The 27,859-nt window shown below is 41.3% G+C and overlaps 1 protein-coding gene across 2 annotated transcripts; it reads left to right on the top strand.

Moving 5' to 3' along the window:
• The first annotated feature begins 1,596 nt into the window (after positions 1–1,596).
• NEMP1 (nuclear envelope integral membrane protein 1) lies at positions 1,597–25,184 on the top strand. Of its 2 annotated transcripts, XR_014803395.1 has the most exons (10): positions 1,597–1,769; positions 11,980–12,104; positions 13,149–13,368; positions 15,179–15,251; positions 16,505–16,598; positions 17,069–17,183; positions 17,860–18,085; positions 18,879–19,052; positions 20,215–21,446; positions 23,678–25,184. XR_014803395.1 is itself a non-coding variant. In XM_003481636.5 (9 exons), exons 1-9 carry the CDS (start codon positions 1,643–1,645, stop codon positions 20,396–20,398), a joined length of 1,338 nt encoding a protein of 445 aa, XP_003481684.3. In that variant the 5' UTR covers positions 1,597–1,642; the 3' UTR covers positions 20,399–25,184. The 2 variants fall into 2 exon arrangements, 1 of the variants encoding a protein (XP_003481684.3); XM_003481636.5 differs by having other exon boundaries at positions 20,215–25,184.
• The last annotated feature ends 2,675 nt before the right edge of the window (positions 25,185–27,859 follow it).

Here is a 27,859-nt window from a genome sequence, read left to right as displayed (position 1 = left end):
AGAGACATATAGTTTGACCATTGCAGTGGAGGTGGCCTAGACTTTTCTGAGGATGAAATTTCTTCTTTTGTCCATGGCTCAGCCCCATCTTGTCATTTTAAAAATCCCTTATTTTGAAAGTTTGAACCTTCCCTAGCAGTAATCTCCTTCCCTGAATTTCCCCTCAACCCACTAGGCTTCATCATCTCTAGGATTCCTACCTGCCACTATCAGATCCTCTCAAAAATAAGATGCTTCACTTTGGACTAACATTTACTGAACACCTGTTATGTGCTAGGTACTCTGCTAGGCCCTCACTGTATAAGTCATTTAAGGAGAAGCACCTGATGCACAGAAAGACTTCCAGCAGGAGTTCCTGTTGTGGTGCAGCAGAAATGGATAGGATGAGGAACCGTGAGGTTGCAGGTTCGATCCCTGGCCTTGCTCAGTGGTTAAGGAACCACAGCCCAGCCCAATGAGCTATGAAATCTTGGGCAAGTTCCTTTACCTGTCTTAGCCTTGGCTTCTTCATAAATAAAGCTATTTGCACTGGGAACTGTGTCTAGTCACTTATGATGGTGCATGATAATGTGAGAAAAAAGAATGTGTACATGTATGTGTAACTGGGTCACCATGCTGTACAGTAGAAAACTGACAGAACACTGTAAACCAGCTATAATAGAAAAAAATAAAAATCATGATATTAAAAAATAAATAAAGCTATTTATCTCACAGGATGTCGTGAGGAAGAAACAAATTTCTCTTAATCCTTGCATGCATTTTGCTTTCAAAACAACCAACCAACAAACCAAACAAAAAAACACAAACCTCTACCAACCACTCTATGACTGTATTTTTTTAATGATTTTTATTTTTTCCATTATAGTTGGTTTACAGTGTTCTGTCAATGTCTACCGTACAGCAAAGTGACCTATATATATATATATATATATATATATATATGCACATTCTTTTTCTCATATTTTCCTCCATCATGTTCCATCATAAGTGACTAGATGTAGTTCCCTGTGCTATACAGCAGGATCTCATTGTTTATCCACTCCAAATGCAATAGTTTGCATTATCAACCCCAGATTCCCAGCCTATGACTGAATTTTTAAACGTTAATGTTTATTCCTTACAAAACTGTCAAAACAATTTTTTGTGCGTAACATTTCTATTTTAAATCATTTAGGACTTTGGAGAACACAGTCCTCTTACTTAAGCTTCCCACAACAAAAAGATCATGGTAAAAAGGGAACGAATGAAAACAAGGAACCTGAGATAGATTCCATGGAAATTATCATTTGGTAAAGAGGGCCTCGCCCATTCTAATTTCGTATTGGTTATGCTTACCATCAATCACTCTAGTTGTAAATAAACTGGAGACGGAAGCATGTTGTTAAGGGGTGGGATCTTCCTGTCGCCATTACTAAGGTGAGGACCCGTTTTCTAATAGGCTGAAAGCTGCTTCTTCCCGCCCTCTCGCGTCAGTTGCTGAGAGGCGGGACTATAGGGTCCGTAACCAACGGAGTGCTCGAAGCCCCGCCCATCCGATTGGTTGGTAGGGGGCGGGTCTTGTAGCGGATAGGCTGCTGGCCCTGCCTGTTCCGGGTTAGTTGCCGGGGAGAGGCACGTGAGGAAGAGGCGGCGTGTGGCGACCATGGCGGGAGGAATGAAAGTGGCGGTCTTGCCGGCAGTTGGTTCCGGGCCCTGGAGTTGGCGGTCCGGGGGCTGTGGGGCAGTGTGGCTGCTCCTGGTCCTTTCCGGCTGCTTGGTCTGCGGCTCAGGTACCGCCCGGGCAGCAGCTGCCGAGGGGGCGGGTGCCGAGGGGTTATATTTAGAAAAGTGGGGAGTGTCTGCGGGGCGCTGGCCGTTTTTCTGCAGAGGGGGCAAGGACGTGGTGCAGAGGAAAAAAATCTTCATCCTCGGTGAATGGGCGCCGGCACTGAGGGGCCGGGGCCCTGAGGCGGCCTGGGGGAGCTACCTAGAGTGGGGAGAAGCCTGGAGCCTTTTGGCAGAGACCGGGAGGCCTGAACTGAGTGAGAATTGGTCCTGGGGCTGCGTCGCGCTGTGCGGGCCTCCTTAACTTTTTTGGTTAAAAGGAAGGTGACTCGAAGACCGAATGGGCAGGCAGAGCTGCAGCTGGAAAGGGAGCAGCATCCCATTCATTCAACAGATGAGCAACACATGAGCGTATGCTATCAGGACTCAGGTCGGGGTAGCCGAGCAGATATAGTTCCCTGAAAAGCCGTGATCTCTGTCAGTATCTGTCAGTTCTGCCCCTTAAGATTCTGGCCCTATAGAACCGACCTGGAGTTGTTAAATTCCCGTTACCAAAAAAAGATACAAACGCTATTCAGTATCTAATATATTCGGAAATTTATTCATTTCTCAAGATGATTTACTTGGTTGCCGTTACTGGATCATTGGTTTTGGACTGTCATGACATTGTTTTCCTTTTCCACTTGAATCCAGAAAACCTAGAATGTGTTTGTAAAACCTCCCTTGTACCCTTCATAAATGCACAACAGAAAGATGAATGAGGTTTCCAAACATCCACTGGACGGAGTTCAGACTCATGGGGTTAAGGATAATCTTATCTCCTAAATGCACATGACTTCTTACCTCTCCCGTCCTTTGCTGCCTATCTCTTGCTGTCACTTACGATTATCCTTAGCTGCAGCTTTAAGGTTGTCTCAGGATCCATATAACTAGTTCCAAGGTGCAACGTCCTTCTGAAACGGTATTTTTTAGGGAGAGGGGAGAAAGTATCCAGGAAGGTACTTTCCAGAGGCAGAGCCCACAGTAACATTTGAAGGGCTGCATATGATCTGAATGAACTCTGGCTAGATGTTTGTCCTTAGAAGTTGTGTATTACGGAGATGAAAGAACACATGTGTATCAAAATGCTCCTACATAATCATTGAGTAGTTAACAGGCTCAAAGTTACTTTAATGAGGACAGAAACAGGAGAAAGGTAAACTCAGGATAAATGTTCTTTATGGCCTAGAAGATCATATAGGTGGCAGCTGCAGAGACAGTCATGTAATAGAATAGAACTTTCCAAAACTGAGAGGTATCTAAAAAAATGGAATACTTCAAAAGGCAGGGAGTTCTTTCTCTGGAGGTTTTTGAAAAATTTGATTATAAAAATAACGGGAGTTTATTTTAAACTATATGGCAAGCACAATTAAGTATAAAGAGGTAGAGAAAGCACTCACTGTTGATTCCATTCAGAGGCAGTCCATTAAAACACACTTTCTTTTGGTCTGTTTCCACATGTTTTGTTTTTTGGGTTTTTTGGGTATTATGTCTTTTTAGGGCCGCACCCATGGCATATGGAGGTTCCCAGGCTTGGGGTCGAATCAGAGCTGTTGCTGCCGGCCTACACCAGAGCCACAGCAACGCGAGAAACGAGCTGTGTCTGCAGCCTACACCATGGCTCACGGCAACGCCGGATCCTTAACCCACTGAGCAAGGCCAGGGATCGAACCCACAACCTCATGGTTCCTAGTCGGATTCGTTAACCACTGAGCCACGATGGGAACTCCATCAAAACATGTTTAAGATCCTTGAAACATCTTGTTAAAAATTTGTGACCCTGGAGTTCCCGTTGTGGCTCAGTGGTTAACGAAGCTGACTAGGAACCATGAGGCTTCGGGTTCAATCCCTGGCCTTGCTCAGTGGGTTAAGGATCTGGCGTTGCCGTGAGCTGTGGTATAGGTTGCAGACTCGGCTCGGATCCCGCGTTGCTGGCGGCTACAGCTCCGATTCAGCCGCTATCCTGGGAACCTCCATACGCCGCAGAAGCGGCCCAAGAAATGGCAAAAAGACAAAAAAAAAAAATTTGTGACCCACACCCATGCCAGCATTGGATATTCCAGACTGAAACACCTTTGCTAATTTTTTTTTTTTTCGACCCCACCTGCAGCACGTAGAAATTCCCAGGCCAGGGATCCAATCTACACCATAGCAGCGACCTGGGTCATGCAATGACAACACATGATCCTTAACCCACTGGACCACAAGGGAGCTCTCATCTTTGCTAATTTGATAGATTGAAAGTGGTATCATTTTATTTTATTTTTTTTTGCTTTTTCAGGGCTGTACCCATGGCATATGGAGGTTCTCAGGCTAGGGGTCTAATCGGAGCTACAGCTTTCGGCCTACACCACAGCCACAGCAATGCAGGATCCCAGCCGCATCTTTGACCCACACCACAGCTCATGGCAATGCCGGATCCTTAACCCACTAAGCAAGGCCAGGAATCGAACCCAAATCCTCGTGGTTACTAGTCGGATTGTTTCCACTCAGTCATGATGGGAACTCCTGAAAGTAATATCTTAATTTATTTTGCATTTCTTGCATTATTTGTGAGGAAGCATCTTTCAGATGTTCATTAGTTATTTAATTTTTTGTTTAGACTTTTACAATTTTTTTGGAGTGTGTGTTCTTTGCTCTTCGCCTATTTATTGTTATTACTATTTATTTTGATTTTTGTATACTTTTATAATCCATTGGAGTTCCGTGGTAGCCTGTAGTTCCGTGGTGGCCTAGAGGCTAAAGGATCTGGCAAAAAAAAAAAGGAGTTCCCATCGTGGCGCAGTGGTTAATGAATCCGACTAGGAACCATGAGGTTGCGGGTTCGGTTCCTGCCCTTGCTCAGTGGGTTAACTATCCAGTATTGCCGTGAGCTGTGGTGTAGGTTGCAGACGCGGCTCGGATCCCGCGTTGCGTGGCTCTGGCGTAGGCCAGTGGCTCCAGCTCTGATTTGACCCCTAGCCTGGGAACCTCCATATGCCGTGGGAGCGGCCCAAGAAATAGCTAAAAAAAAAAAAAAGGATCTGGGATTGTCTCTGTTGTGACTCAGGTCACTGCTATAGTGGGGGTTTAATCCCTGGCCCTGGAATTTCCAGATGCTGTGGACATGGCCAAGAAAAAAAAAATAATAAAAAAATAAATAAATTGAACTTTTTAATATATTAAAGTTATATGTATATTTTACAGTATATTATTATTTATATCTATTTTATATATACTATTATATATCTATTTATAATATGTAAACTATTATATAATCTAGTATTTATTGCAGAACTTTAATTTTTTTCCTCCCTCCCTTTATCTTTTTAGATAGGTTTATTCTTTTAGAGTTCTCTTGTCCTGCGCCATAGCCACAACTATTACCAGAGCTGCAACAGTGACAATACCTGATCCTTTTTTTTTTTTTTATTGCTCAAATGAATTTATCACATCTGTAGTTGTATAATGGTCATAACAATCCATTTTCACAGGATTTCCATCCCACAGCCCAAGCACATCCCCCCACCCCCAAACTCTCTCCTCCGGAGACCATAAGTTTTTCAATGTCTGTGAGTCAGCATTTGTTCTGCAAAGAAGTTCAGTCTGTCCTTTTTTCAGCTTCCACATGTCAGTGAAAGCATTTGTCGTTGGTGCCTCATTGTATCGATGACTTCACTTAGCATGATAATTTCTAGGTCCATCCATGTTGCTAAAAATGCCGGTATTTCATTTCTTTTAATGGCTGAGTAATATTCCATTGTGTATATGTACCACGACAATACCTGATCCTTAAAACCCACTGAGCCACAAGGGAATCTCCTAAAGATGATAGTTTTTAAGGAAACTTTTAAGTGTGAACTGGATCTCTACTTCTGAAGTAGAGGCTACATAAGAATTAGAAATTGTTTTTCATAAAATGTTTTTCATGATTTTTAGGGTCTATTCTGGTCTTCACAGAATTTTTGATTGAAAAGTAGGTGAAAAGTAAGTTTGTAATGAATATAAGTAAATATGAAGTTACTAACTTTTAAGTAGCTGCTGCTTAATAGGTAAATACAGTAAGCAAGTTGTGATTCGCTAAATTCCAAGGAGACATTTTCCAAGAAGAACTAGATCATTGGACTCAGAAAGCATTTTTTGGAATGGTTAATTTATTCTGCTTTTTAACGTGCTGGCTGACTCAATTTGGGGAAGGGAAAAAGGTGTTTATGTCCTTTTGCTATGGGAAGCACAAGATTCTAACATGAACATTCTGATTCTGACAACTTTTATGTGTTTAAGGTAATTTTGATGTAGTTCTTGTTTTTTTCTAGCAATTTAAACTATAGCTTATCCCCTTAGGCTGAATTGGGGTATTTTCCCTCTTAAAGAATTTCCAAAGATGTGGCTGGCCAAGGTGCTGATTTCTGTGGGAAGGTTGCTGTTAGAGAGCTGTGTTTGTCTGTGTACTTGCTGTGCCTTCCTTTGAATGGTGTGGAACTTGGGAAGAGGAAGAACTAGGTTTTTTTTTTTAAAAGTTTCTTCCTTTTTTTTTTTTTTTTTTGTCTTTTTGCCTTTTCTAGGGCCCCACCCGTGGCATATGGAGGTTCCCAGGCTAGGGGTCTAATTGGAGCTGTAGCTGCCAAGCCTATGCCAGAGCCACAGCAACACTGGATCCGAGTCGTGCCTGCAACCTACACCACAGCTCACGGCAGCGCCGGATCCTTAGCCCACTGAGCAAGGCCGAGGACCGAACCCGCAACCTCATGGTTCCTAGTCGGATTCGTTAACCACTGAACCGTGACAGGAACTCCTAAAAAGTTTTTTTTAATGAAGTTTTATTTCTTTAGGAAAACGACATTAAAGAATGTAAAAGTTAGTTTAAAAGCACTGATGCATTTTCTTGGCATTAAGCTTTTCAAATGGCTTGTGCTATTAATACATTATTTATATCTTACTATCCTCTTGAAGATAATAATGGGCTTAAAGAGGTGTTGTTTTATAATACTTGGTGCTGTGAGAGAGGTGGGGTTAATAAGTGTGACTCTTGGTTATTTGTTTTTTTTTTTTAAATTTGTAAGTACAGTAGTTTTAAGCTTCAGAAGAAAGAAAACTATCAATCTGTATTTGTAAGTGGGTGTTCTTTCAGTGTATTTGTGGATTTGCTAGTAAGACAGATATCAATAGGATTTTGAAAAAGTTTCATTTTATGAAAAATAGGCTTGGAGGAAATCCAAATTACTGTTGAATTAAACCCTAGTGAGAACTGATAGATGGCATTCAGGACATGCTACTCCGAAGTGTGGCACCTTGGCATATTGAATACCTTAAGCTGAGGGAGTTTTAGAAAACAACAGAAGCTGGAAGATCACTCTAACCTCCCCTCCTTTGCCCTTCTTCCCTGAAACGGGCCATCCTCATGTGCTAGGTGCCCTCTCTGTACCTGGTGGAAGGAACATCCTGACCTTCAAAGATAAAGGGATACCAAGAAGAATCGTAATAAACAGTCCTTGCTCAGTTTCTCCCAGTTTATTACACTCACCTCATACTCAACCTGTCATATTCCTCCACATTCAAACCCAGTATACAAGTACATAGGTCTAGGAGTTCCTACTGTGGCACAGCGGGTTAAGGATCTGGTGTTGCCGCAGCTGTGGCATAGGTTGCAGCTGCAGCTGGGATTTGATTCCTGGTCTGTGGAACTTCCATATGCTGCAGGTGCAGCCAAAAAAAAAAAAAAAAAAAAAAAAAAAAATCAGTACTAGATCTAACTCTTTCTTTAGGTCTTCATTTCCTTATGAAAGCTTTCATGTCACATAAAACAGATAAATATGTACGCATTCTCCTGTTACTATGTCTTTGCTAGTTTAATTTTCATACCCTGCCGGGGACTTTAAGAGGATCAAGGAAAACTTTCCTCCCCTGCAATATCAAGACTGAATTAAAAAATACTGAGATATAATCTACCATAAAATCCATGCATTTTTTTTTTTTTTAAGGTAAGAAGTAGATTTATAGAGAGAATATGAGCCATCTCAGAAGGCGAGAGCTCATTGGGTTTTTTGTGGGGTTTTTTTTTGTCTTTTTAGGGTTGCATCTGTGGCATATGAAGGTTCCCAGGCTAGGGGTCAAATGGGAGCTGCAGCTGCCAGCCTATGCCACAGCCACAGCAACACCAGATCTGAGCCGCATCTGCGACCTACACCACAGCTCGTGGTAGCACAGGATCCTTAACCCACTGAGCGAGGCCAGGGATCAAACTTGCGTCCTCATGGATGCTGGTCAGATTCGTTTCCACTGAGCCATGGTGGAAACTCCTCATTGGTTTTTAACATAGAGTTGACCCTTGAACAACATGGGTTTGAATTGACTGGGTTCACTTGTATGTGGGATTTTTTTTTTAAACCTTTTTTTTTTTTTTGCTCTTTAGGGCCACAATTGAGGCATATGGAGATTCCCAGGCTAGGGGTCTAATCAGAGCTGTTGTTGCCAGCCTACGCCAGAGCCACAGCAACGCCAGATCTGAGCTGCATCTGGGACCTACACCACAGCTCATGACAACGCAGGATCTGTAACCCACTGAGCAAGGCCAGGGATTGAACCCACAACCTCATGATTCCTAGTCAGATTCGTTTCCACTGAGCCACGACAGGAACTCCTACACGTGGATTTTTTTCCATAAGTATACGCTTTAGTACTACATGACCTGTGGTTGGTTGAATCCACAGATGTGAAACTGGATCCAGAGGACTTACTAAAGTTATATGCTGCTCTTTGGTGGTGTGAAGAGTCATTGCCCCTAACCACGTGTAATTCAAGGGTCAGATGTATTTACAAGGTTATGCAGCCATCACCACTGACTGATTCCGGAATATTTGCCTCACTCCAAAATGAGACCCCATATCTCTTAGTCTTGACTCCCTATTTACCTCACAGGCCCTGGCAACCACTAATCTACTTACTGTCTCTGTGGATTTGCTTATTCTGGATGTTTATATAAGGAGTCATTGAACATGGGGCCTTTTTTTGACTGGCTTCTTTCATTCAGCATAATGTTCTTAAGGTTCAGCCATATTGTATTTATCAGTATTTTTATTTTTAAATTTCGTTCATTTTATTTCCATCTTGAGGTGTTTTTTGTTTGTTTTTTGGCTGCACCCGCAGCTTGTGGAAGTTCATGGGCCAGGGATGAACCTGCACTGCCTTTTGAACTGTGCCACAGTTGCGGTGACAACTGGATCCTTGACCCACTGTACCACAGAGGAACTTTCTCAGTACTTCTTTTTTTATGGCTGAATAATATTCCATTATATGGATAATACCATACTTTATGTAGCCATAGGTCAGCTGATGCACATTTGGGTTGTTTCCACTTTTTGGTTATTGTGGATATTGCTGCAGTGAACATTTTGTGTGCACATATGTTGTCATTTTCTTGGGTACATACATAGGAGTGGAACTGCTGGATCATGTAACAACTGTTTAAGTTTTTGAGGCACTGCCAAACCGTTTTCCAGAGAGGCTGCATCATTTTACATTCCTAGCAATGATGTAGAAGGGTTTCAGTTTCTCCATATCCTTGCCAGCACTTGGTCATTGTCCTCTTTTTGATTATAGCCATCCTACTGAGTGTGGGTGGTATATCATTTTGGTATATCATTGTGGTTTCGACTTGCATTTTTTTTTTTTTTTTTTTTTTGTCTTTTTGCCTTTTTAGGGCTGAACCCGCGGCATATGGAGGCTCCCAGGCTAGGGGATCTAATCGGAGCTGTCGTTGCTGCCCTATGCCACAGCCACAGCAATGCAAGATCCAAGCTGTGTCTGGGACCTACACCACAGCTCATGGCAATGCTGGATCCTTAACCCACTGAGCAAGGCCAGGGATTGAACCTGAAACCTCATGGTTCCTATTTGGATTCGTTTCCGCTGTGCCAAGACAGGAACTTCTGACTTGCATTTTCATAATGACTAATGATGTTGAGCCTCTTTTCATTGTGTTTATTGGCCATTTGTTTTGTCTTCTTTGGGGAAATATTTATTCAAATCCTTCATCCGTTCTAAAAATTGTTTTTTTTTCTTTTTATTATTGAGTTGTAGTAGTTCTTTGTATATTTTGGATACTAGGCCTTTGTCAGATATATGATTTGAAAATGTTTTCTCCCATTTCGTGGGTTTTTCCATTTTATTTTATTTTATATTTTGGCTGTGCCTGTGGCATGTAGAAATTCTTGGGGCCAGGAGATCGAACCCACACCATAGTGGCCACCTGAGCTGCTGTAGTGACAATACCAGATCCTTAACCCACTGTGCCACAAGAGAACTTCATGTCTTTTCATTTTCTTGATAGTGGCCTTTGAAACACAAAAGTTTTAAATGTTTTGGAACCATTGTCTAATCCAAGGTCCCAAAGATTTATACTTGTTTTCTTTTTCTTTTTCTTTTTTTCTTTTTTTTTTCTTTTTAAGGCTGTACCTGAGGCATATGGAAGTTCCTGGGCTAGGGGTTGAATTGGAACTGCAGCTGCTGGCCTATGCCACAGCCACAGCAATATGAGATACACCACAACTTGCAGCAAGACCAGATCCTTAACCCATTAATCAAGGCCAGGGATCAAACCCGCATCCTCATGGACACTATGTCAGGTTTTAACCTGCTGAGCTGCAATGGGAACTCCCACCTGTTTTCTTCTAGGAGTTTTATAGTTTTTGCTCTTCCATTTAGGTTTAAGGTCGAATTTAACTTCAAAATTAGTCTTAGCTTTGCTCTAAAACCATTTTGAACTGGTGGATGTCATTGCCTTTTTTGCTTATGTAACTTTGGTTTTCTAAGGTTTGGTTGGGGTTTTGGTGCTTTGGGCTTTGCTTTTTATTTTTTTTAAGGCTGCACCTACAGCATATGGAGGTTCCCAGGCTAGGGGTTGAATTGAAACTGCAGCTGCCGGCCTACACCACAGTCACAGCAACTCTGTATCTGAGCCACATCTCTGGCTTATGCCGAAGCTTGTGGCAACACCATATCCTTAACACACTGAGTGAGGCTAGGGATCGAACCTGCATCCGCAGGTTTTTAACCTGCTGAACCACAGTGGGAATTCCTAGGCTGTTTTGTTTATTTAAACCTACTTTATACTGAGAACCAGAGACATAACTCAGTTTCCCCTTAGAGTTGCACTTCATGAGTTGGTAAGTACAATTTGGAGCTCAAGGAAGAAGTTACTGAAATGTTTTCTGATAAAGAAAGTACCTTGTGGAGTTCGTGTTGTGGTGCAGTGGAAACGAATCCAATTAGGAACCACAAGTTTGCGGGTTTGATCCCTGGCCTCGCTCAGTGGGTTAAGGATCTGGTGTTGCCATGAGCTCTGGTGTAGGTCACAGATGCAGCTCAGATGTGGCTTTGCTGTGGCTCTGGCGTAGGCCAGCAGCTGTAGCTCTGATTTTACCCCTAGCCTGGGAACCTCCATATGCCTTGGGTGCAACCCTAAAAAGCTAAAAAAAAAAGAAAAAGAAAGTGCCTTGTGTACATTTAGGTGGGAAAATACCAGAGTGGCCTTAAATTAGCTGAGATTAAATACACACTCCTGAGCGGAGAGCTTTTGTTTTGGTAAAAATCAAAGGGACTGCGTATGTTCATTGGCTGCTCTTAAAACTTGGAATAAAACAGCTGGAAGAAGCTTAAAGTTCTCTAAATGCAAAGGCATTCCCAGCTCTTTGCATCCTACTCAGGAAATGGATTGAGAGGATCACCAAATGGGGTTACTTTAGCTATGTGTTTATAAGGGAAACAGGACCTGGGTTTGAATCTCAGTTAAGCTATTTACTAGTTGTGTGGCTTTGGGCAGATTACTTCCTCTTTCCTAAACATAAGTTTCCTCCTTCGTAAAATGGGGATAATGAGAGTGCCTACCTCATGGCATTGTTGAGAGGGTTAAATGAGACTGCATAGTGTCTGTCTTAATAAACACTTAATAGTGGCTTTAATTATTCTGGACTATTCTGGATTAGTGACTATTTGTAATTAAATAATTGCATTTGACAGAAATAAGATTCTGCTTTATTTCTTCTTTCATCTCAGTTTTCTTCTTTGTGTCTTAGTTGCTAATATTTTAACCCCAGCTTTAAGAAAGTGGTCGGTTTAATTCTTTTTATGAAATGGGTCACACTGGTTAACTTGTTCTGTTATTATACTTAATTCTTATTTCCTTCCTTTGCATGAAAGCCGGAATTGATTTAAAGGTGGTCATGCTTCAGGAATCCAAAGTTTATTGTATGAATACCAGTCAACAATCCTGTTATAAAAATGTGCTTATCCCAAAGTGGCATGATGTATGGACACGGATTCAGGTAATATTAACAACTTTGTTAAGGTTGAGATTACCCTTAATCTCATCAGTGTTTTCATCAGTAAGCATTTATACTTACTTTGTGTTCTCGCTGTTCCTTTAAGTAGCCCATAATACTTGACCCTGAGGTGGACTTCCTTCCTCTTTTTCCCAAAGAGACTACTTCCTTTCTTCCCCTAGCTCCTTTTACACACACCTCTTTCTTTTTAAAGGTCTTATGCCTTCTTTGGGCTGGAAACTGCTGCGTGCCTGTCAGGATGTAAACTCTTGCCTTGCTCTTGCTTCTCCTATTCTATTTTGATTCTACACAAGATGTTGCATAAATCCCCTGAACTAAAGTTTCCCCTTGATAGAATGACTTTGGTCTCATTTATTTCATAACACTGTTGAGCCACCTGGCAAGTGAGAGTGTCTGGCTGTAATGATTGAACAAAATGAGTCCTTTGGAAATGTCTCTACTGCTATAATAGGATAGTTACTGATAAGGGCATTTGTTCACATCAAAAACATAAGGATGGGCTTTTGTGGGGCTTTTTAAATCTTTTTTTTCATTGTCTGGTATAAAGATCATATTCCATCTGAGACATATTATAACCAACATTTACCTATAATCAGTGATTTGTGACAAATGGTTGAATATCTCAGCCTGTCACTATGGGAAACCTTTTTGATGCTGTTTATGCCTGGTAATTTTCTTAATATTCTAGGCCCTTGCTTTGTTGTGATCTCTTATAAATAGTTGTATTGTTAACTCATTCAGCTTGGAGGTCTTTTTTTCTCCTCTATGTTCTGGCCTAATATTAGATTCAGATCATGTTAACAAGACATTCTAACAGCTGCCTCTCTATACCATGTGCAGTGTTATTTGCCCAATTATGTTTTAGCTGCTGCATCTCTGTATTTCTCATAAGCCTGTGGCAAGCTGCTGCCATTATTGATTTAACTATTTACTCTTAAGTTTTTTGTTTTTGTTTTGATTGTACTTGTGAAAAATTTTAATTTAAATACTTCCTTCTTTCTCATCCTGATTTTACTTGTGTTACAGATCCGGGTGAATAGTTCCAAACTGGTGCGAGTCACCCAGGTGGAGAATGAAGAGAAACTGAAGGAGCTAGAGCAGTTTAGTATCTGGAACTTTTTTTCCTCCTTTTTAAAAGAGAAATTGAATGACACCTATGTTAATGTGGGTCTATACAGCACAAAAACCTGCCTCAAAGTTGAGATTATAGAGGAAGACACCAAGTACAGTGTCACTGTGACCCGGAGTAAGTCTTACCTCTGTTTTTCTGATGGATTCTGTGGTGAGAAGGGATTGAGCTTTGTAGGGTATAATTAGTGAGACAGAGAAGTCAGCCCAAGACAGCTCCTTTTGGGTTGTGATTATAACCTGAATATGCCACTGCTCCAAACAGTTCAGAGAGACTCCACCTCTCATAAACCTTCTAGGCCTAGAATTGAGACTTTACTTTAGCTCATGGTGAGTATTTCCTTACCTGGAATTGTGAAGATTTGCATTCTTAATATTTCCCATGGCCCTGAGCTGACATGCCTCGTATTCTTCAGAGTAAAATAGATGAATTCCTATCTTCTGGGCACTTACAGACAAAGGTAGATGTCCTGAAATGTACAGGCCTACACTTGACGACATGAATGGTTAAGGAATAAAAGCTGAAGAAGTGTAGAACTGAATATTAATGCCTCACAAGCAAAAGAATATAGGTGGAGGGAGTTCCCATCGTGGCTCAATGGTTAACGAATCTAACTAGGAACCATGAGGTTTCAGGTTCGATCCCTGGCCTTGCTCAGTGGGCTAAGGATCCGACGTTGCCGTGATCTGTGGTGTAGGTTGCAGACGCAGCTTGGATCCCGAGTTGCTGTGGCTCTGGTGTAGGCTGGCAGCTACAGCTCCGATTTGACCCCTAGCCTGGGAACCTCCATATGCCGCGGGAGCGGCCCTAGAAAAGGCAAAAAGACAAAAAAAAAAAAGAATATATGTGGAACCATAAGTAAATATGAAGATAACTGCAGTTTAAGGCCTATTTAGTATAACTGGGAGTTTTCCCTTCTCTGAATGTGTCCGGAGAAGCTTCACAGAGTTGGTGTCTTTTTTTTTTTTTTTTTTTTTGTCTTTTGTCACAGCAACGTGGGATCCAAGCCAAGTCTGTGACCTACACCACAGCTCACGGCAATGCTGGATCCTTAACCCACTGAGCAGGGCCAGGGATTGAGCCTGCAACCTCATGGTTACTAGTCAGGTTCGTTAACCACTGAGCCACGATGGGAGCTCCAAGAGTTGGTGTATCTTTATCCTGTGGAATTCTCTTTGACTTTTGGTCTCTCCTTGGTAACTACTCTCCCAGAAGGGTGGTGGTGTGAGTATTGTGCCCTGTCCTAGGATTCTGCACTTTGGTTGAATAGGATTGGCCTGTTTTTTGGTGTTCCTTTCACATGTACTGATCCTCTCCCTCCTGTTCTGTTTGTGGGCCTCCCTGAGACTCAGAGCTCTTGGATGAGAAAGCTGTGAGAGTGACTGGTATGCCACTAAGGGGCCTCTGCTTGGGTCCTCTGGTTCTGGGCAAAATGTGTAGGCTTTTCCAGCACAGTGCATGTGTAGTGAAGAGAAGTAGGTGGTGGAGTTGGTCAAGAAAAGCAGCCAATTAGAGAACAACAGGAGGGCCCTGACCCAGAGTTCCAGGCTAATCTGCCAAATCTGAGCCTGTGAGTGATTCAAGGTGTGAAAGCCAGAGTGGTAGTGACCCCTTGTGGGTGACTGTTGAAATGCTGATGGTGCTAAGGCTCCATCCAGAGCAAAGTTTAGCTACTTTTAGCCTTAGGTAGGTAGCCAAAATAAAAATAAACTCTTCTTTGGTGAAGTACAGGTTAGGCAGAGACCTAATTATACTTTCTCTTTGGAAAGGTGCCCAGGCTTTGTGTAGAATTAAAAATGCTATTTAGGTGGACTGTTTGCTGCGTTTATTTCATTAGCTGACCAATGATGCCAACATTGCCTTTTATTCTATAATGGCTTAAATTGTTTGGTTCCCCTATTAAGCAGAAAACTTTTATTTATTTCAGGATTTGACCCCAAACTCTTCCTCATTTTCCTTCTTGGACTTACGCTATTTTTTTGTGGAGACTTGCTGAGCAGGTAGGTTCCAAGGCTTGTCAAAATGAGGAAGCTCAGACCTACCCTGCTTGACCTTTATCATAAAGTCTTGAAGTGCTGCCATTCCCTTTTCTAGGACCTTTCTTGAGGGCTTGGCCATTTCCTGCTTGGATAATTTTAAAAAATATTTTAATGTGTGTTATAATTATTGGTTTTTTTCTTATTAAGATTGACAATAATGAAATTCCCCCATTAGGTTACCCATCATGTGATGGGATTTAGCCAATACATCGCCAACCTTCTCACCATTAGAAATAACATGTTAAACCCTCATTTTTACAGAGGTGTGTGTTGATGAGTTTCATGCTGTTCAGAGATAAAGAAACAAATATCAACCACTTTAGGAACCTGCTAGCTAAGCTTGGTGAACCAAACATGTACAAATACAAAGAAAACATATAGATAAATAAACATTCAACAAAAGTAGAATCAACATTCACTTTGTACATGAGGAAAATATTTGTGGAGTAGTGAATGAAAGCTTATCAGTTGAAGTTCAGCTGGTGTGAGTTTGATGGAAATTGTTCCTTATTTTGGAGCTCCTGAGAAAAACTCACAGTAAGGGAGGAATATCTAGTAGAAAAAGCCTGGAGTAGGAGCTCTCTTCTGTGCCCTGTGTTTGGTTTATCCTTCTGGGTAAGCACTTCAGTTCTAGGTTCCAGTCTCCACTTGGGCAATACTTCTTACCCCTTCCTTCTACGTAGAGAAGCTGTGTGGTTCCTGAGAAGATTCTTATTAAAAATTGGATAGGGAGAGATGCTGGGGATGGAAGTGGGAGACTAGGCAGAGGTTTATTATTGCTATATATATGTGTGTGTATATATATATTCCCCCCCCCCTTTATTGGCTGCCCTGGCAGCATATGGAAGTTCCCAGACCAGGAATCGAATTGGAGCTGCAGTTATGGCAACATTGGATACTCAACACACTGTGCCAGGCAGCAGCTTGAATCAGCAATATTACAATAGAGATAAGCGGGATCATTAACCCACTGCACCACAGTGGAAACTCCTTATTGAGATATGTTTGAGGAGCCCTCATTGATACTAATCTTCATGATCTAGCAACAACTACATTATACTCATATCTTCAGTTTTTCGGATCTCAAGTGTTGGGCAATTACCTACTCATCTTGTATCTTTTTTCTTTCTTTTGGTTGGGATAATTGTCTAGTTTGAAGAATGCCATGTATGAAGAATACATACATAGTCATGAAATGAATTTTCTTTCTGCAGAAGTCAAATCTTTTACTATTCCACTGGGATGAGTGTAGGAATTGTGGCCTCTCTACTAATCATCATTTTCATACTGTCCAAGTTTATGCCCAAGGTAAGTAGCAGAGTCCTCATATGCAGTTAGAATGAGCTTCAACAATTGAAGGACTCTTTTCTTGGATAATCTTACAGTACTGAAAGTTTGCATTGACGGCTGATAAGTCAATGTCTGTCTACTTGTTCCTTAACTCAGAAAGGTACTTTCCGTAATGAAACTGGAGCCTGATTACAAACTCTCTCTTTTTATTTGAAATCCTGTGCACAGTTGGGGGGATTAAAGTCTTCTTCCTGTTTGCTAATTACATAGATTACATAACCAGGCTTTTAAGTTATTTAGCATCTTATTTTCTCAGTATTCTTTGTAGACTATATCATTTTAAATATAAAGGACATCTTTTTAGGAGATGTATTTTGTGCAGTTTTATTAGGTTGAATTTTTTTTTTTTTTACATCATCGTTGCGCTTTGTTTCTTTTATGTATGGAAAGCCTGTTGTAACTTTGTTTTCACTTCTACTCTGTCTTAGAAAAGTCCCATTTACATCATCCTGGTGGGAGGCTGGTCCTTTTCTCTGTACCTCATTCAACTAGTTTTTAAAAATTTACAAGAGATCTGGAGGTGTTACTGGCAGTATCTTTTAAGTAAGTGTTACCAGTTTTGCTTTCCTTTTTGTATGGTTATAGGCTGTTGTAGTTGTTTTAGATGTTGCCTGCTTATAGCAGTTTAATAGTCCTTGCCATTTTATTAACTTGTAAGAATCATAGTTTTTTACTTATTTCTAACCCCTCTGTAGTTGCCACCTTCTCTTAAATTAAAATGATAATGCTTGGGAGAAAACTGATTTTGTTGGTGTTTATAAGTACACCTCTCTTTATGCAATAGGCATCTTTCTGGAAAGCTGTAAATTGACTTTATAGATATAATCATATTTTAAATATACTTGAGGACCTTAAGAAGTAAAGGACTCTACATTGGACCTTATCTATAAAGTGAGAATCCTTTGGTTATACAAATAGTAACCCTTAATCTATCCTTTGAGAGGTGACTAATCTGGATTTTCATATATTAGGTTTTTTTATAAACAGACTATTTTAGAACCGTTTGTCATGTAGCTTTAATTCTCCATTTGAGAATTAAGTAAATTTGGAACAACAGGATAGAAACTTAAAGAGATTAATATATATGAATAATGAAAAAAGTGTGAATAATTGAATAAAGATCTTACCCGTTTTCCTGGTTCAGTAGGTGCTATACCACACAGATTATTTTGACAAGTTATAGATGAAAAAGAATGTCTTCTGATAACTCTTCTCATAGGCTATGTCCTCGCAGTTGGATTCATGAGTTTTGCAGTCTGTTACAAGTATGGGCCCTTGGAGAATGAACGAAGTATCAACCTACTAACCTGGACCTTGCAGCTGATGGGCCTATGTTTCATGTATTCCAGTATCCAGATACCACAGATTGCCCTTGCCATTATCATCACTGCACTGTGTACTAAGAACCTGGAGTACCCTATTCACTGGCTGTACATTACCTACAGGTGACTGAGAGGCAATGTAACTTTGTACTGATACACGCAGTGTGGGATGCAGTTGCAGCAAAAGGAGACAGAGGTGTTGACCTGGGAGAGCCTCTTTGTTAATGAAAATGTATTATGTGTCACTTTTGTTTCTTTCAAGTCTTTCTTTTTATATTCGCTGTAGGCATTTTATAGAACTTATAAATTCTAGTCGTTTTATATAAAATAAAAACATCTAGTAAAGTGTCATATGTTTCTATTACCACTAGGTGGTGCAAAGTCTATCACTTTTCTAATACATGCCTCAGGTACCTGGTTTCAGATTATTTCACACTGGCTCTCAAATTGCTTTGGGAATTCAATTTTAATCCAATTTTAAGCATGTTTGTCACTTCACAGGGTGACTATGGAATGGTCATAGGTTCTGAGGTTATCAGTGGTTGTTCTTGCTACAGATAGTCAAAGTAATGCTTTCATTTTGGGGGACCCAAGTTAATACACTACCATCGTATGCCATCATTTTCTTGTGGGTTTTTTTTTTCTATTTATTGGGAAATAAATATTTGGCTATCACTTATTGGAAAATAAGTGAGTATATCCACATAAATGAATACCATTAACTACTCTGACTTATCAGTCATAATCTAATGTGTCAAGATTACATTATAACTAATGATCTATAGAAGAAAGGTGGGAGCAATGACTCAAATGTGCAGGCTCTCTGCTGTATGCTTGATGCACTGAAGGGAACTAGAGGTAAGGATGGATGTAGCTTACTGATTAATCATTCATGATATTATTTTGGTGAGCACAGAAAGATGTGTAAGGCAGCAGAAAAGACTGTCCCCCCTCGTCTCCTGACAGAAGAAGAATATCGGATACAAGGAGAGGTAGAGACCCGAAAGGCTTTAGAGAAGCTTAGAGAATACTGCAACAGTCCAGACTGCGCAGCTTGGAAGACTGTTTCTCGAATCCAGTCTCCAAAGAGGTAAATAAACTCTTGGCCAGAGTGCCAAGCACAGCAATTCAGGATCTGAGCCCCTTCTGCAACCTACACCTTAACTCACAGCAATGCTGGATCCTTAATTCACTGAGCAAGGCCAGGGATCGAACCCGCATTTTCATGGATACTAGTTGGGTTCATCACTGCTGAGCCATGACAGGAACTCCTGACCTTGGGTTTTAACAGAGATCATACCTCTATAATCATTTTGGATTTGTGGCTTTGTTTTCTTGTTTATCTAGGAGTAGTCAAGAGAAAGGTACATATATCATCATATGTTAAGCAATAGCCTTCTTCTTGATTCCTTGGAAGGAACTGTTTATTCTAGCTTTGATTGTAGCATTGAGATGAGAAGACTCCAGTACCATATTAAGTTTCCCCTCTGATAATTTTGCATCTCTCTCTCTTTTTTTTTTTTTTTTTTTTTATCTTTTTAGGGCCTCACCCGCGGCATATGGAGGTTCCCAGGCTAGAGGTTGAATTGGAGCTGTAGCTGCCAGCCTATACCACAGCCATAGCAACACCAGATCCAAGCCTTGACTACAGCCTGCACTGCAGCTCATGACAACACTGGATCCTTTAACCCACTGAGAGAGGCCAGGGTTCGAACCCGCGTCTTCATGAATACTAGTCAGGGTTCATTACCACTGAGCTATGACGAGAACTCTGTGGGGTTTTTTTGTTTGTTTGTTTTTGTTTTTTAAAGGAGGGGTGTCCTTTTTATTTTGAAGCAACTGTGTGAGTCTGTGAAGCTTTAATCTGAAATCCTGCAGGATGGCATAAGGTTTATAGGGCCATAAACACAAATAAATGTATAATGCCCCTTAATCTTCTTTTATCAGGATTATGGATGACTAAAGGAACTTTAGCACTTCCCTAACTGAAAGGGCAACTAAACTTCATTAACGAAAAGTGTTTATTAAGCAGGATGAGGTTACATGGGATGTCAGCCTGTGATCCCGGCCTTCCTTTTCCTCTTACTCCTTGCTTTAGTTTACTTACCTGCCAGAGTAAGCACAGGGGTGTTGGCTAGATGCAATATAGTTTGAATGGAGAGCATATCATGGATTTCAGTTTGTTCCTCTTTTGAAAAAAACAGAAAGGACGGAAGATACATTCCTAATGAGTGTTACCTTCTCTTTTCCAGATTTGCTGACTTTGTGGAAGGTTCTTTCCACCTCACACCAAATGAGGTTTCTGTCCACGAACAGGAGTATGGATTAGGGAGCATTATTGCCCAGGATGAACTCTATGAAGAAACATCCTCTGAGGAAGGGGACACAGATTCTCGGTACCCTGCTATCACACAACAGAACAACTTCCTGACTTAGATGGTCATCGGTTATTTGGTACCTCAGTGGTCCGGGTTGCATGTATTATGCAGGTGTTTCTCAAATCTTTGAAGCAGGGTGAGATAGTGCAGAAATTCTCCCAGTGAAATTACAGGCCTGAGTAGGCCTCTCCTCTGGAAACGGTCTTGGTGGTCTCTGTGGGATCCCAGGGAAGGAGATGGATAAAACAGTGACTGCTTCCCATCGCTTCCCAGTGTATCCTGTTGGTTAAGTTCTCGACCCACCTTTATGTTTCCAAAGAGACTGGGTGGCCACAGCTGGCACGGCATTCATTCCACTTCCTCTTGAAAATTGACTCACTCACGGCATTTCAAACTCAGAAGAGAGGACTGTTAAAGTGAAGTAATGCTTTCAGACTATAGGCTGCATCTTCCAGAGACAGATCCATAAATCTGAGCCTTTTTCACTGCTTTTGTTTCAGTGACTTTAGCATAGTTCTCATTTTAACTGTTTGAAGAAGAAAATAGATGAATATTGTCTTGTTTTTTAAATGAATACATGTAAAAAAAATGTAACAAGCTCATGTTCCAGAGCAACAAGCCCCATAGGCCCCCACGTATTTATTGGTATGGATTATCCATTAAAGCTCCAGGAGCTGTTGTATTGAGCTTTGAATTGGTTCTCACACATATGATATTCTAAGTTCTGCTTACTTTTAGGAACAGGCCTTCTTGTAGGGGAGGTTTGTTGGACTTTTTATTATATTAACTCTCAGTGCTATTTAAGCAGTACATTTGCATGCTTCCTTTCCAATTCCTCTTTGTCCCTTTGCCGCGTCAGGAAGGGTCTCTTCCCTCACCTCTAAAGTTATGTATAATTTGGTTGGTCTCATTTCTTATATTTCTCTTCCACATTATTCCTGCTAGTTAGGAGAAGCGACCTTAGTATTTAGGGAATTTAAATGCTTTCTACAGGTTCTACATTTTTCCTGTCAGTGGGTCGCATATCTTTGTTTTTGGGAGTTTTTTGGTTTTGTTTTTTGCTTTTGCTTTTTAGGGATGCACCTGCAGCATGTGGAAGTTCCCAGGCTAATGGTTGAATCGGAGCTGCAGCAGCTGGCCTATGCCACAGCCACAGCAATGCCAAATCCGAACAGCATCTGCGACCTATACCACAGATCACAGCAATGCCGGATCCTTAACCCACTGAGCAAGGCCAGGGATCGAACCCGCATCCTCATGGATACTAGTTGGCTTTGTTACCACTGAGCCACGACAGGAACTCCCATGTATCTTTGAATTGCTGTGGAATCAAGAAATTATCTCCTTCCTTTTCCTCTCCCTTCCTTTGTCCACTGGTTCTACGTATTCTTTTCAGCCTTTCCTCACCACCCGTACCCCTCCCTCCAAGGAGTCTGGCTAATTTGTAAGCCCTGAAAATATCTATGAAGTTTCTTGATACAACAAACAAGTCGTAGCTATGTAGCTGCTCCAATTTGCATTGCTGGGAGATGGACTGCCAGATGACCCTCATGCCTCTGGGTGCTTGTTCAGCCATCAGGATCAGATGCAACTTTTCTGTGAACTTATTGTACTTATTTGCAATTCCATTTCTGACCAGAGAGTCATGTTGCCTTTTATTACAGTGGCATTGGTTTCACATTCTTTTGCTATTGGAAAGTACCTTTATAAGCCAGCAATGCCATTTATGAGGGAGCAAATTCCCAAGTCTCTGTCATTTGCTTGGTTCTGTCTTTATGATCTTCACCCTCGTACCTTGGAAAAGCTGTAATTACCTTAGCCGGGAAGATAGACATTGATGGCAGGAGCACAGCATCGGACTGACTGACTTTACCATGATCATGGAGATGGCAGATGACTTTTTAAAAAGCTATGATGACTCCTTCACACCAGCCATTTAGTAGATAATTTTGAAAGACTCTGAGCTCTATTACTGACTTCCAAAATGTCAGCTTTGAGACTCTCCTCCAGGTGGCCAGTTGATTTTTTTCTGCGTTGTTTCCCATAGCTTTAAACTGTCCTAAAGTGACAACTACCTCAGTTGGCCGCAAATATATATCAAAGTGAAAAACAAGCAGTACTTGAGCAGATGCCCTGGCTTAAAGTTGCTTTATATTAGGAAACCTTTATACCTTTGTGAACTATGTACATGGTTAAGTTTTTAATCCCTCTACGATGAACTATTAAGACTTCTCAAATTTACTATTTTTTTCTCCATTTATAGAAATTGAAACCAAACATTTGAGCAAAGGTTGATTTGAAAAAATAATTCAGCTATACAAGTGATCTCAGGATTCCCTGGAGAGGTTGGTGCCTTCCCCATGTAGCTACTTTGGGACATGGTCCCTTGCCTCCAGGGTGACTTTTCCTGACTCTTTATTTCAGTGAGAAAGCATTGTGAAGGAGAAAAGATGCTCTTCTTTTTCTGTTTAGTGAACTCCTTGTAAGATAAGAGTTTTCATCTCAAGACCAGTTTTTCTCACTGTGTTTGAATTTGGGTTGAGTAAAATCCGACTCGGTTTATTATTCCCTGTCTGATAGTTGGAGAACTGAGCGGTAGGCAGTGGTGATGACAATGGGTCCCGCAGCATGAGAGCTGCTTTCAGACAGTGAAGTGCCTCTGGTGTGCTGTGTGTCCTTGCTCTTCCTGCCTGTGTGGCTCTGCCCCAGATGCTTTAGAGCCTCTGTGTGCCCGGAGATTGCTTGACTCCGCAAGCATTTAGGAGCTGCTCTTGTCTCCCTCTCGGCCGCTTAATCTGCTGGCTCAGTTGCTACTTGAAGCCCCCATTTAATTTTCTGTGGCAGTTACAGCTCTTGCAGTTTCAGCATTGTCTCATCTCAGACCGATCTCATCAAGGATTGAAGGGGTAACTATGGAGTGAGCTGGACATTGGAGCCACGTCTGCTGCCACGTCAGCGTCTTGCTTGGCAAATATTAAGCTATAAATTGGCCCTCCGGCTCAGGGTCTCATCAGCATTGGAAATCTATCGCCTCTAATGGGTCTGACCAAGTTGTGTAGAGCATGGCTCCCATTAATGGGAATACAAGAGCCAACTGGCCTAAAACATCTCTTCACTTTCCCATTTGGATTGCTTTTGTGAGACCAGTGGAACCAATGACTGAAAATAAGGGAAATTTAGCAACTTTGATAACTTCTAAAAAGAAATTCCTATCAGCCACTACATTGCACCCAAACTAGTTTATTTCTCTTCCCAAATTCATGACTCTTTTTTTTTTTTTTTTTTTGGTCTTTTTATCTTTCCTAGGGCCGCACCCACCACATGTGGAGGTTCCCAGGCTAGGGGTCTAATCAGAGCTGTAGCCGCCGGCCTACACCAGAGCCACAGAAAGGCCAGATCCAAGCCGTGTCTGTGACTTACACCACAGCTCATGGCAACGCCAGATCCTTAACCCACTGATTCAGGCCAGGGATTGAACCCACAACCTCATGGTTCCTAGTCAGATTTGTTAACCACTGAGCCATGATGGGAACTCCAAAATTCATGACTTTTATATCTGTTACAGGACTTTGCTGATAATAGACCTTGGGTCCCAGGTCCCAGGTCCCATTTTGTGCTAATACATACATTCTAGGGCCTAACGCTCTCTTCATTGACTGTGTTCCACTTGGCATATATGATAGAGATTTGATGAGTGAAAGGACCCAAGTAGGCCAGATAGTTTCCCCAGGCCCTGATATCCATAAAAGGCTTGGGAATGGGTTATACATTAGCCTTCAATTCTTTTGTTGTTCCAGAAAAAAAGATGGGCTCAGATGGATGCCTGCGTAAAAATGGTTCCTAGCTATGTACTCATAACTCCTCTGAATTGAGTACTGAAAGTTGAAGTAGGAGGAAAGGAAATTAAATGTCCTCTAGTATTCCTTTGGACTCAGGTCTGACATATGAGATAATAACTTATATTGAAATGCCAAGAATTTTATCTGAACCAAGGAGAGGACAGTTTGACAGATTTATTATGCCTTCATGTTACATAGGCCCTGAAACCAAGTAATAAACATAAAATAGCCATTGCACAAGGCAAATGTACTTGAAACCTTTTGTTTATGTTTTGACATAGCAGACACTGATCTTTTTTTTTAGGGAAACCTACTGAATTGTGGTGATCCAATGGTGTCTTTTCGTAAGTTAGCTTATGGATTCAGTTGCTTTTGAGTTGGATGCTAGATGGTTATTACCTTGAAAAGGGAAATTGGTGCCTTATGTGGTGGGAGCCAGAGCCTGCCGAGAATAAACAAAGCAAACTCGTGCCAGTGTCAGTGCACAGCTTTAGTGGGAATGGGAAGTCCACCCAGCCTCTTCAAATTTGGGGCTTTTGGCTCCCACACCCCCTGCCCATGTGTGTCATCTTCCTTTTCACACTCTTGACAATAACTTGAAAATGGTGAAATCACCTTCTCTGAAATTTTCTACAGTGTGGACAATGTTCTTATCTTGTTAATATAATAGATAGCTCCTAATGTGAGTGTTAGAACTGTTACAGCCTGCAGTTGCTCCAGTTTATCAAGTTTCTAGAATTCATGGTGAAATGGGGAATTACTGGGTAAGTTTTAGCCTGCGGGTAATGCCTTAGTGTTATTTTAAAAGATTTGCCAATTATATTTAAAATAAGTGTTCATGAATGTTTGAAAGGGACAAAATGATCAGGGAGGGCTCTTTGCCATGGGTCTTATTTTCATTCTTTTCTGTAAGAAAAAAATAATGATGTCTTATTATATATTTTTTCATTTTTATTATACAAGTTTGTAAGTAATCCCAACTTTAATAAAGTTTTATAGACTGTATAGTGGTTTCTCTTAATGAACATGTGCTTTTCTTGTTTGGATCTCTTGTTTTCAGAAAATCAGCAATTAGCTCCTCTGTTTCATCTTTCTAATGATGGTTTCATTTTTCTTTCTTTATTATTTTTTTTTAACCACTGCTGCATATCCTAGATATGTCTTGGTCCGCTTCCATCCTTGGACTGGATGATTTCCCAGGATGCCAGATCTCTGAGGAGTTTTCTTGCAGGAGCAGTGGGTTGTACAGCTGTACTGTCTCATAGAAAAATACTTTATTGGTTTTTCCTGGCCCAGGAAGTTTTCTGTTCTTTTTATTTATTTTTTTTTTTTGGTTTGTTTTTGTTTTGTTCTTTTTGTTGTTTTTTTGGTCGCTCCTGCGGCCTGTGGAGTTCCCATCCACTGTGCCACAGAGACCTAGTTCTTTTCTTTTTTTAATGACATAGAGTACCTCTTTTGTTTCTGGATTGGGGTGGGGGGGGGGTGAGGGGAACACCTGTGGATTCAGCTGTGTGATGCCTTTGCAGAGCTTTCTATAGGGTGAAAAGCAGCTGGAATGTAGTGAGTATTAGGGACCATGGAAGAAAAACTTCAATTAGGTCTAGGCCCAGCTTCTGCAGTAGGAAGGAGTGTGGTACTTTCCATTTTCTTTTATGTTTTGACTATTTTCTTTGCTCTTCCATTATAGCACTTGCATTAATTCTGTACCTCTCCTCTCTTCTCAGTCATTTAGACTACATGGAAATCCATTGTCCATTTTTCAAAGACAGTTGGTGAAATAGGAAGAAGACAGGATATGGACCATATGTAAATTTATGTAGATTCATGCACATTATTCACGTCCTTTCTCTTCTGTTACCAAACTAGGTAAATAAGAGACAGGTGGTAATCAGTGGTTGAATTAATACAAACTTAAATTATAATTGCCAGGTTTGCAAGATCATGGGGCTTTGGCGACAGAAAAAAAGATAAAGTATGTAAAGCAGTTCTTCTCTTTAATATGCATAGGAATCATCTGGGGAGCTTGTTAAACTGCAGGCTTCTGATTCTGCATTTTTTTCTTTTTTCTTTCTTTCTTTTCTTTTCTTTTTTTTTTTGTCTTTTTGTCTTTTTAGGTCCCCACCTGTGGCAAATGTAGGTTCCAGGCTAGGGGTCCAGTCGGAGCTACGGCTGCCAGCCTATGCCACAGCAATGACAGATCCAAGCTGCGTCTGCTATCTACACCACAGCTCAGGGCAACACCGGACCCTTAACACACTGAGTGAGGCTGGGGATTGAACCTGAGTCCTCATGGATACTAGTCAGATTTGTTCCTGCTGAGCCACGACGGGAATGCCTGTGAAGTGAATATCCCTGGGAGGACTAGTGAGTATGAATTGGACCAATGAGTGTAAGGGCAAATTGCTGCCCTCCCAACTCTCAGAAGTCAGCACTGAAGAATCTAGAATGGCTGCTGCTGCTTCTAGTTCTACTTTGCCAGCTTCATTGAAGTATAATTTATAACATAATACAGTAAAATTCACAAGTTTTAAATTTTGCTGAGTTTTAGAACATTGTAAATCAGCTATAATAAAAAACTTTTTGAAAAATTTTTGCTGAGTTCTGACAAATGGAGACAGTTGTATAACCACCACCACAGTCATGACATAGAGCATTTCCCATCACCTCAAAAAGTTCGTTGCACAAACTGGAAATGTGTTTGTGTTTTGGCTGCTCCTGTGGTGTATGGAAGTTCCTGGGCCAGGGATCGAATCTGAGCCACGGCTGTGACTGCAGCAACACTGGATCCTTAACCCACTGTGCCAGGCCAGGGATAGAACCCACTGCCCCAGAGACAATGCTAGATCCTTAACCTGCTGTATCACAACAGGAACTCCTAGACTAGATTTTTTTTTTTTAAAAGTATTGTTGATTTATAATGTGCAAATTTCTGCTGTAGAGCAAAGTTTCCTAGTCATATATACATTCTCTTTCTCATATCATTCCCCCATCATGCTCTATCCCAAGAGCTTGGACATAGTTCCCTGTGCCATACAAGAGGACCTCAATGCCCATCCCTTCTAAAGACTGGAAAAAATTTTTTCTTTTTAGGGCTGCACCTGAGGCATATGGAGGTTCCCAGGCCAGGGATTGAATTGGAGCTACAGCTGCTAGCCTAGGCCACAGCCACAGCAATGCCATATCCTTAACCCGCTGAGCAAGGCCAGGGATGGAACCTGTGCCCTCATGGATGCTAATTGGGTTCATTAACCACGGAGCCACAATGGGAACTCCAAGACTGGAAATTTTAATCGAAGGAGAAGGAAGGGGATTTCAGAGTCAGAGTGGAAGAAGACCAGTACGCTCCAATTCCATCAGTTTTGCCTGGAAGTGGGAGATGATAGTTCTGCATCCCCTACCCCCAGAATGCTTTGACATATCTTGAAATCCTAACTAAGTTGGATGTGTACTTGGTATCTTGTTAATTGAGTGATCTACTCATCCCCATTCGCCTAGAACTTGCCTGGTTTTAGCATTCAAATTCCCATGTCCAGAGGATTCATCTCAGGTCCTAGACAAACCAGGATGTTTGGTCACCCTGGCTGTGACCTTCTTGGCATTGTTTCCAGGCCTGAGGCTGCCATCTCACTTTTACAGTCACTTCTTTCATGTGAGCACATAGTAGGTGCTCAATAAATAAG

The sequence above is a fragment of the Sus scrofa genome, chromosome 5 (assembly GCF_054392235.1).
Source record: "Sus scrofa isolate SSC_HxYL_T2T_F1_AM1 chromosome 5, Sscrofa_HxYL_maternal_Yorkshire_Landrace_v2.0, whole genome shotgun sequence".
Classification (NCBI taxonomy): Eukaryota; Metazoa; Chordata; class Mammalia; order Artiodactyla; family Suidae; genus Sus; species Sus scrofa.
The sequence above is the reverse complement of the archived record's forward strand: the minus strand, read 5'-3'. Positions and strand labels throughout refer to the sequence as shown.